The sequence below is a fragment of the Colobus angolensis genome, unplaced genomic scaffold (genome assembly GCF_000951035.1).
Source record: "Colobus angolensis palliatus isolate OR3802 unplaced genomic scaffold, Cang.pa_1.0 Scaffold432, whole genome shotgun sequence".
Classification (NCBI taxonomy): Eukaryota; Metazoa; Chordata; class Mammalia; order Primates; family Cercopithecidae; genus Colobus; species Colobus angolensis.
The window spans coordinates 956,321-967,479 of record NW_012117733.1 but is presented as its reverse complement, the minus strand read 5'-3'; the positions used below and the strand labels follow the sequence as shown (position 1 = coordinate 967,479).

At 41.6% G+C, this 11,159-nt stretch overlaps 1 protein-coding gene across 2 annotated transcripts in view; it reads right to left on the bottom strand.

Moving 5' to 3' along the window:
• Window positions 1-11,159, bottom strand: part of PRKCQ (protein kinase C, theta) — a 101,428-nt gene that overhangs the window by 79,846 nt on the left and 10,423 nt on the right. For both annotated transcript variants that reach the window (XM_011957054.1, XM_011957055.1), the window contains 3 exons: window positions 4,419-4,581; window positions 3,237-3,268; window positions 3,052-3,137 (listed from right to left, as the gene is read on the bottom strand). In XM_011957054.1, the coding sequence (XP_011812444.1) occupies window positions 3,052-3,137; window positions 3,237-3,268; window positions 4,419-4,581 (281 nt within the window). The remainder of the gene's footprint in view (window positions 1-3,051; window positions 3,138-3,236; window positions 3,269-4,418; window positions 4,582-11,159) is intronic.

Genomic DNA, 11,159 nt, shown 5'->3' with positions numbered 1-11,159 from the left:
CAGTTCAAATGGACTTTCAGCTCTGCTCCACAGTCTGGCTTTTCACAAGTCACCTTGCTTTCTCTAAGGTAATTATCCCACAGATCTTCCTTTTTCCTCGAAGGCACTTGTTGCTTTCTCTTTTCCTTCCTCCAGCCGTCAGACTCCACGGGGGACACATGCAGTCTAAGGGTAGCGCCCTTGTGTGTCCACCACCAAAGCTCCACACCTATCCCCATCAGCAACTGTCTTGCCCTACTCCCCTTCCGGTTAAACTGTGGAAGCACCAGGGACCCGTCTCCACCAGAGTTCGGGACCTCTTCGCTTCTTGCCAACAGACTTGACTGTCTTGTTTATCTGTCTCTCCAGCTTTATCCATCCCTCCCTGGCCAGGGGAGCACTTTCCATCCTTGGAGTCTCATTTCCCAGCCACTGTTCTCTGTCCATCATCTCCTTCATGGTCCACCTTCTTCATAATGTTAACTCACAGGTTGTTTTCATGTCATCAAATCACCCTTCATGCAGGCCAATCAGACTAACACCTCCAAGATGCCCCTGACATTTCTCTGATTCAAGCCTGTGAAGATCTGCATGTGGAACTCAATTTCCTCAACACCTCAACTGCACAGTACACAACCCACCTCTTCTCCTCCTGGTTTCTGTAACTCATACACTCTGGGTGTAGGAGGAGTGCTCTCTGAGCCCAGGTTCTCAATGTCTATCTCTATCCTTTATCTTCTACCTAACATCTCATTTTAGATTCCTTTGTAGTCAGTCCTGAACCTTCTGTATTTCCTCACTAGGCGATCTCTGCAGCAACTTTAAAATCTACCTATATGATGGTCACTGTCAGATTTATAGGGTTGGGCCCTTGTCCCAGAGGAATTCCAAGCTCATGTGAAATTGTCTATTTGATGCTTCCACTTGGATGTCCACATCTCAGACTCAACTATCCAAAGTGGAAAAATTCATCTCTCCTTCCAGTCTTCTTCACTCCGTTGTGGCTCTGTTATCTACCACACTGCTCAGCCTCAGGCAGAAGCCAGAACCTGGGGCATCATCCTTATATCCACCTCTTTCATCTAATCTTTTGGCAAATCCAGTCATTTATAACATCAAAATCACCAGAGAACCTGACCCCTTTGCTCCATCTCTGCTGACGTCTCACTGGTATAAACCACCAATCTCCCCGCCTGGGGGATTCCTTCTATCTCCTCTGGTTTTACTTTCACATCTCAACACACTATTTCTACTACAGCATCCCGAAGTGGGCTTTCTACTACAAGTTGCACAAAATGCAATCGCTTTTCCAGGCTCCAAAGAAAGCCAGCATGACCCAGGCCTTTGTGCATTCCCCAGTGTGGGCTTCCAGTCTCAGCCCTTGAAGCTCTCACTACACTTCAGTTCCTGGAACACACTGGACTCTCCCTCAGCAGGGTCTTCCAGCCTGTAAGGAGCTTCCTTGCTCCTGCTCTTCACGTAACCAGCTCTGTCACTCTTCAGCCTCTCAGTTTCAGTGTTCCCTCCGTTGGGGAGATTCCCTGACGACGGAGTCTCAGTAGGCCACCTGCTTACTCTCCATCCGTGCACCTTGTTTACTCTCTTTGTAGCACTTAATACAAATCAAAGCCATACATAGCTGTTTGTTTATTATCTCTTTCTCCAACTTTGCAGGACCACATCTGTTTTGTGTTATGCTGTCATTGGAAGAGCACAGTATCTTCCAAGAATCAGATACCCAATGAGAATTTGTGGAATGAAGAAGGAAAGGGTGGGAGAAGGAAGTCAAAAGATTTCATCATGACTTACAGAGTGGAGTAATAGACATTGGAGACTACAGGTGGCAGGATGGGAGGGAGGGAGGGTTGAAAATTACTTATTGGGCATAGTATTCACTCTTTGGATGGTGGGTTCGCTAGAAGCCCAGACTTCCCCACTAGGTAACATATGCATAGAAGAAATCTGCACTTGTAGGCCAGGTGTGGTGGCTCATGCCTGTAATCCCAGAACTTTTGGAGGCCGAGACAGGTGAATCACCTGAGGTCAGGAGTTCCAGACCCGCTTGGCCAACATTGTGAAACCCCATCTCTACTAAAAATACAAAAATTAGCCAGGCGTGGTGGTGTACGCCTGTAATCCCAGCTACATGGGAGGCTGAGGAAGGAGAATCTCTTGATCCTGAAAGGTGGAGGTTGCAGTGAACCAAGATCATGCCGCTGCACTCCAGCCTGGGTGACAGAGTAAGATTACATCTCAAAAAAAAAAAAAAATTAATTAAAAAAAAAAAAAGAAATCTGCACTTGTACCTCCTAAATATATACAAATTTAAAACAATTTAAAATTCATAATGATAGGCTGCCCATATGCTAGCCCAGTTTCCCTCCTCCATTAGGTAAAATATAATTTGTCTTCAGATTATACCTCAAAGTTTATTCTGAAAGAAATATTTGCTTCTCAACATAAAATTATGCCTTTGTTATTATCTCTGACCTTGCAAATGCCATGTTGCAGTATCTTATCATCATTTGCCTTTATTTACTCTTTTACTGTCATTTCCAGCTGGGGGGTGCCACAAGGATTGTTCTCATAGAATTAATCTAAACTATGCTTTCTGGCCACTTTCTATGCCATTTTTCTGGAAAAGTAGAGTCATAAAAATTCTTCCTGTATATAATTTGTGTATATTTAGGAGGTATAAGTGCAGATTTCCTTTTTTTTTTCTTTTTTTTTGAGACAGAGTCTCACTCTGTTGCTCAGGCTGGAGTGCAGTGTAGTGGTCTTGGTTCACTGCAACCTCCACCTTCTGAGTTCAAGAGATTCTCCTGCCTCAGCCTCCTGAGTAGCTGTGATTACAGGCTTATGCCACCATGCCTGGCTAATTTCTAATTCATCCTCTGGTTTGGGTAACTCGATAAGAATCATTATTGAAGAGGAAAGAGTTTTAGGGAGATGGATGTTCACTGATAAATGGAAGGATTCAAGTTCTGGCATTATTCAGAAAAATTCATGGGCTGTAACATTTAACATTTTGATAAAAATCACTGCACGTCAAAGAGGAATGTAAATACGTACCATGGTTTCTCGGCTATTGATAGCTGATCCTGTGCACTTTGCTATAACTTTATCAATACACTTCTTGTGAATTGCTGCATTGCATTCTGAAAAGAAAAAAAAAATTGCAGCTTACGATCTTCATAGCCTAAGGAATAACTAAATAAAAAGAATGATGGTACTACAACCGAAACCCTCTTACTTACGTCGGCACTGGTAGCCCTGTTTGTTCAGGCCCCTGTAATAAAGCACACACTGATTTATTTCAACGGTGGTATCAACATCAGCACCAACAGCATTTAAGAGGTGAATGAGATCTCATAACCCCCTAAGATCACAGAGCAGTTTCTGATCAGCAGCCCTCTTGTATCATTCGCCGAGAGTATTAACAGAGTGTTTTTCATTTTAAGCTGCTTTTTAAAAAGTTTGATAAATACATAAATGAGAAGCGGCTGACTTCTTTTTTATTGTTGTATTTTCCAAACAAACGTATAGAGATGAAAAGGCATGAATGAAAATGCATGCATCACAGACTCTTCGTAGCACATTTCCCTGTGCTAGACTTAAAAATTCATGGTCTTGGTGAGCTCACTACAGATGAACAAAGACATCTGTAACATTTTATTTCCTCTTTCTGAGCATCTGAGAATATTTGCAACCAAAAAAGTCTCACATGTAGGGCCGATTCCTGAGCGACATCCATGATTAGAGAGAAAGGAGGTTCAGGTGATTAGACAAAAGCAGGTTGATGAAAACCCTCCAAGTCGATCTGGCATGTGGATACCCTGGTTACATGCGAGCTGTACTTTAACAGTTTCTGCAGTAGCCTAAAGGGAAGAGTATCCCTTAATAGGCTAGGATGCTGAGAGCCAGAAACAGGAGTCATTTCAAGTCTCTACTCTGTCACAGCCTTTGCTATGTGGTTACTGAGGCTTAAACTGATCTGTTTGATGACTGTTAAGATACCCAAGAGCCTCATAAACATTTAAACCATTAGCTACAATGGCAAAGTGCTGCCTGTTGCAAAAAGTAGCACCAGCACGGTTGGGCCATTAGGTGGGGGAAGTTTTGACTATAAAACTGGAAAACTGCTTGTAATAAACATACGTTTCACTTCTGTTCCTTCCCACTTACCCCCAGTAGCCCCCGATTGAGGCAGAAACTAAAATCCCACGGGCATTTTTCCTGACTAGACCTGGCTTCCTCATGCACCTCTTCTATTGGATCACACCATTTGAACCTTCTCAGTTCAGGCGAGGTCCCTGACAACGCTGAGGCAGCACTTACTCCAGCATAACCCCATGGTGGAGCATGCCAGCCTACAGGATTAAGAAGCTGCAACAAAATGCATAACCCGAAGCTTGGAGGGAGATGCCAAGTGACTGTACCAGACAAACTCGTGGCAGACAGAGCAAAATGTGGGCTGTGGGAAGAAGGTGGCGGTGAACTCGTGGCACTTGACGTGGTGGACCTTTGCCTGCTTGATGGCACCCCGGCGCTGATGCAAAGCAAAGAAGCCTTCCGTCTCAAATTCACTCATGTCCTTTGTGTCTACAGGAAGAGAAAGGGGAAGAAAGTGAAGTTCTGCAACAGGACGACTCCTATACCATGTGGGTCGGGAGGGGAGGGAGATGGGCAAGGGATAGAGGAGAACCAGCACTGAGTATCTGCTGAAACATTCCAGGTACTCACTATGGTGGGTACCACACTAAGCATCTTTCCTTAATTCTACAACATAGATTCATCATAGCGCATATTATCAGAGGGTGAAAACAATGTTGGATTACTGGCTCAATCCTTCGCTCCTCTTTGACTGGGCTGAGCTATCCTCTTCAAGTTTCAAAACCAGAGATTAGAACTTTGAAGGTATCTATCAACCTCTCTTTGTCACTGTCAATGATGACTCAATCAGAAAAGGCAGGAAGTGGCAAAGGCTTTCCTGTCTGTAATTCTAGAGAATCACATGGTTACTGACAGCATCTTGGGAACAGTATTTCAGAGGTGCCAGGAAGCTTTACAGTTGGTTGTTGGAGACATGCTGGAGTAGACTAGGGGGAGCTGACCAGGATGTTGTGTGAGGGGAAAGGAACTTTGGGACATTGTGTCCTGGTTCCTGATGTCCACAGTGATCAGATACACCAGCTACCAACCATATTTACCATGTGAAAAAGGCCAGAAAATTAATATCTCATTGCATTTTTTTAGTGTCTAGGTAATCCTGTGCATTACCTAGCCATCAGCATCAAGCCATCAGATTCAATCTATTCATTTCACCCTGGGCTCATGAATATTGGTGAAAGTGCTTTGGATAGTCATTGTTTACAGTGCCCTATACCTGGATGAGATCGTTCCAAAGGGTTAGAAAACTAAGATAGTCAAATTATGAGAATGCTCATGATGCCCTTGCTGAAGCCCAGGTCCTCACGAAACACCAAATTGTAAGGCAGTCATGGTTAAACAGCACAAGGGATACTTCAGCAGGTGAGGGAGAATAACACAGGGAACAGTAAAGAAATAAAAATAACCATTGCTATAACAAAAATAATACACAAATAAATATGTGAATAAATAAATAAGCATAATGAATTTAAATCCTAGAGTTATAATTTTACAATAGCTTGAAGACTCTTGGGTTACTTCTTCTATTTTGTTACAAATACAAAACATTGAGGTTTAATTTAAATAGCAGGCTCATCATATTTCACAATGAGTTAATAATATTCATGCTAAATTTCTTTTGTTCTGGCTAAGCAGTTGGCAGTAGCCTGACAATGCGTTTGAAGCAAATTATCTTCCAAGGTACCTTAATGTCCAATCCCTAACAGTGGTTAGACTAGAAACACTCTAGGTAGACAAAGGAGGAGCTGTGTGGGTAGAAACCTCCCCCAGGAATCCAGCCACATCTCAGGACACACTTTTGGACTCAAGCCTTTTCTATAGCGCCCACAGATCTGTTTTATGGCAACTTCAACTCCCAGACAAAAAGCATTTCCAGTAACCCTCTTAACAGTTCCACAGATGGGACATAATACTTTGCCTGATACTTTAAGAGTAGGTAATTTAGGTCCTTTTACCTGGAACTAGGCTGGAAATAATAAATTCAGCTTGGTAAATGAGGGGTTAAATTAAGGGTCACTGAGTTCATCACCTTCTTCCACAAGTTCTGGTATAAATGTCCAAATCTATTTACAACTTGTGACTAGTAGAGTAGGTCATTTGTTTATAACATGTGACTTGTTTCTATTTTGGTCCAGGTGCATTAAAATAAAATAAAAATAAGGACAAATATACTTTTAAATGCAGGGAATGAAAGTGAATTATTCTGGGGACTCTATACAGTTTTTTACTGTAAAAATCATATATATGTTTAAATGTATAGTAAATGTATTTTATACGTGTCTATACATATGTTTACATACATATATGTCTACATGTATATAAACATGTTTTTATAAAATATATGTATTTTATGTGTATATCTATTACATATATGTTTACATGTCTACATGTATATAAACATGTTTTTATAAACTGTAAACATATATAGTTTATATATAATTTGTACATTAGACTATAATACTATAATTTTTTTAAATATTAGGAATTTCTAGAAATGAATTTATACCCTGTTATTTTCTGTGATTTCCTTTATTCTCTTTTTCAATCATTACAAAAGAGTAAATGTAAAAACATAGAATTCTTTAATTCTTTTGGTATTGAGTATTTATTTCTCTATTTACTGGTTTGAATGAGCTCATTGGTTTTTGCAATTTTTTTTCTTTTAAACTAATGGATTCTAATCTATTTATGTGGTCTAACCTATCATTTGTTTGTAGTCAATCAAATCACAAGTTTCTTGAGCAGCTGTGAGTAAACTGCTTTGCTGAATGTGCTGAAGAAACGTATTATTCCTCACCTTTGCATGGCTAACAGTCAAGTCAGGGAGATGTGGCACAGGCACAGAACAGCCAACCTTAAGAGGCAATATATGATGGTGTGGAATAGGCTCAGGGATATGGGTACCCATATTTTTTAGGAGGTAGGAAAAGAAATGGCAAAAGAGACCAAGAAGAGGCAGCTGGAAAATTAAGAGGAAAACTTGGACAATATCGCATCAGTCAAGTTGTAAAGAAATGAAGTTTTCAGCATTGTATGATAGAGAGATATCAGGGAAATTGAAGGCTAAGAAGCAGGTGAGAACTCATAATCCTGGAGAAAGCCATTTCAGCAGATTGGTTGAATTATAAGCCAGAGTCTTAGGGTCTAAGAATAGAAGTAGAAGGGAAGAAACAGAAACTAGTTTAATATAAACTACTTTTTAAAGGAGTGTGTTAGGGAAAGCAAAAAAAAAAAAAAAAAACTCGAGGTAAAAAGGTGAAAAAAAAGAAGAGATGGTGTTCAAGATTGGGGAAGATGGATAATGCAGTATGTCTTGGGAATGAGGAAGAAACTGCAGAGAGAAGGAAGAGTCGAGGATGTCAGAGGTAAAGTGTATTGATAGAGCAGGACTGCTGGGATGAGAGGTGTGCAACCAAGAAAGGGAGCAGCTGTCTCTGAGGCAGAGGAGCAGGAGGAGAAGGTAGGAGGAAGCAGCTGCATCTTAAAGTGCAGAGACAGACAGAAGACAGGGTCTCTGCTGGGCATGGTGGCTCACACCTGTAATCCCAGCACTTTGGAAGGCCGAGGCAGGCAGATCACCTGAGGTCGGGAGTTCGAGACCAGCCTGAGCAACATGGTGAAACCCCGTCTCTACTAAAAAATACAAAATTAGCTGGGCATGGTGGCACATCCTTGTGGTCCCAGATACTCAGGAGGCTGAGGCAGGAGAATCGCTTGAACTCGGGAGGTGGAGGTTGCGGTGAGCCAACATAGTGCCATTGCACTCCAGCCTGGGTGACAAGAATAAAACTCCATCTCAAGGAAAAAAAAAGTATATAAAATAAATTTAAAAAAATAAAAAAGAAGATAGGGTCTCTACCAATCATATTGAGGCAAGGTCAACCTCCCAGAATCAGATGAGACTGAGGCACCCCCAGAAACCAAGGAGGATGGGAATGGTAGGAAGAGCCATTGTGTGGGAATCAAAAGGAAACGAAGGAGATTTCTAAGTGCCAAGGTAAGTCCAGCTGAACAGTTCAACGTGCATTCATTGTGTACTTCCTGCATACCTCACCTGAAACCTGGCACCAAAGTTAAAGGAATCAATGAGATGTGTTTTGATGGTGGCTGTCCTGCAAGGAGTTAAGAGTCCAAAAGAAAAGACAATCACTGTGTCAGAACAGAGGTATTCACAGGATGCTATGGGACCATGAAAATGAGGAAACTGTACCAGCTAAGGCAGGTGGAGGTAGGTGAAGGAGAGAAAGAGGGAAGTTGGACAAGAAAGGTCCTGGCAGAGATGTTTCTGTGCTGAATTCTGAAGGACAGATAACTCCTACTAATGTGTGGGAGTAGGTATTGTGGGGAAAAGCCAAAGTTGCTCTCTCTGGGTGGAAGGGAATGAGCAAAGCTACAGAGCTAAGGTTCCTCAGCGTGTGGGTGGGGGTCCAGAACTAGCTGGGCATTGCCAGAGTTCAGAGGGTGAAGCAGAAACGATTAGCAGTCACTTCCAGAAGATGTGTAGGTGTTAGATCAGTTTGAACACTTTCCTGCGGACAATTTGCAGATGCTGGAATGCTGCAGCAGGGGCAGAGGCATTATGTGGTCAGATTGGAGCTTGGCATCATTACTTCTAGGACCACCGTAGGAGAATGGATGGGATATGGCAAGAGGTAGTAAGGAAGCAATTAGATAATGAAATGGACAAAATACTGACTAGACAACATGAACACAAATGATTGACTGATGCATTCATATGGAAGTTGAAGGAAAAGGAGGCTATAAAAATTATGTCCAGGTTTTGTGGAATGAGTTATTATATAATTAAGTACGATAGTAAGTTATAAAAGAAATAGGTTGCTCGTGAATGTGGTAAGTGTAATTTTGGATACTTAGTTTAATTTGGCCCCTTAAAATGTGTAAGTACAGGAAATCTAGTTTCCTAAGAGAGGTCTGCTAAGAAGCCAAACATAGAGTCTGAACCACAGGGACGTCATCTAATACCATCTGTTTGTAACACACTTAGCTGTGAGACTTTTTCTAGCAAAGCCGGGGAGAATGAGAGGGGAGAATGCAAGGTTTGGAGATCAGAATATCTATGGCAAAGAGGGAACTAATGAGAGCAGAGTGCTGACAAAGGCTAATCATGGGAGCCAGGCTAGGTAGAGAGTTAATGCCAGAAGTGGGCTAATAAATGGGGTAAAAGGGAAACTGGATTACAGGCTAGTATTTATTGTCTGGGAAGAAGGGTAGAATTGACAGGGGAGGAGGATGAGCTCTGGAAAAACAAGTTCTGAGTGTGAGTCCCTGGAGGTGGAGAATTCTGAGTGATGATATGTGGGTTGAAGGTTGGTTACTGAATGAATAGAGAAACATAGGAAGGTGTGAAATAGAAGGGCGGGGGGCATGAGACGACCATGGGGAATTCTGAAGTTACAAGAGTAATAACAGGAGAACAGAGGAAGCAGAGAAAAAATGATTCCTGTTCAAAAACCCAACACAAGGGGATTTCAAAGAGAAAGAACAAAGTAGTCTGCTATGGAGAGCTGAGCCATTTACTTCCTGGTGAGTTAGAGGACTTGAGGCTTCCATGGAAGAGGAACATTGAAGACATGGTATTATCTCAAGTGTTATTCAAATTTGAATTCCTTACCCCCCACTCATTTTCCTCTTCTTTCCATATCTCCCACTTCTGCCACTCTTACCATTTTCCAAGTCTAGCTATTTTAAGAGATATTCTCAATATTTTTTCCCTTCATTCAACTTACATTTTTAAGGAGTAATTATTATTATTATTATTATTTGGAGACAGGGTCTTGTTCTGTTGCCCAGGCTGGAGTGCAGTGGCACTATCTTGGCTCACTGTATCTTTGTCATGGGCTGAAGCAATCCTCCTGCCTCAGCCTCTCAAGTAGGTGAGACTACAGGCATGTGCCATCATACCCAGGTAATTTTTAAATTTTCTTGTAAAGATTAGGTCACTCTACACTGCCCAGGCTGGTCTCAAACTCCTGGACTCAAGTGATCCTCCCACCTTGGCCTCCTAAAGTGTTGGGATTATAGGCATTAGCCATGGCTCCCAGCTTAATTTTTAAAGAATTATAAAGCACCTCAACTATGTACTCTTAACAGGCATTCTGTAGATATTTCATCTCCTCTACCATGAAATCTTTCTGCAACAGTATTGTCTTTTAGACTATTCCTTTTATTTTATTCCTGTAGCCACACTCCTAGAACAGATTTTTATTACCTCTCCATAACATAAGTGAAATTTTGTAGACCAATACTGTGTAATTCCTTAAGTAAAAGAAAGTATATTCTTCCCATTAGTTCAAAGCACAACCCAAGACTATGCATTCCTCTTGCCCTCCAATGTCTGTCTCTGACTCTTCATTCTGGTTTCAGCAGGAGCCTGAGAGTCTGCCTAGGCTGTTCTCCCCGCAGCCCTCACCCATGGCATATTCCTGCTCAAGCCTTCACTTTTTCCTCCTTGTAAGGCCATCCCTCTTCTTTAGAAAACTCAACTCTTCCTACCCTTTAATGCCCACACTGTGGAACTTACTGAAATGAAGGCAACACACACTGATCTCTTGGTTAATCAGTATTTGTGTGGTTTAGGTTATAATTTTATCTAATTGTCTAATCTGTACCACCTCATCAATCTGGGTTCATGTTCCCTGAGTAGAAGAACACGTTTTGCTTTCCTGAATCCTTCAGAAGATGATTTCTTATACTAATAATGATCATTCTTAAAAGAAAGTGGCATCCTCTACTCTCTTCCTTGTCATTAACAAGGAATTTTCTATTAGGTTATTCCATAACTTTGGTTTTTAAAATTAGATTTTTTCGACATATAAAAATTGAGAGATGGAGTGTCAATTTGGATCTAGATATAAGAGATCGAGACCATCCTGGCTGACACGGTGAAACCCTGTCTCTACTAAAAAATACAAAAAACTAGCCGGGTGAGGTGGCGGGTGCCTGTAGTCCCAGCTACTCGGGAGGCTGAGGCAGGAGAATAGCATAAACCT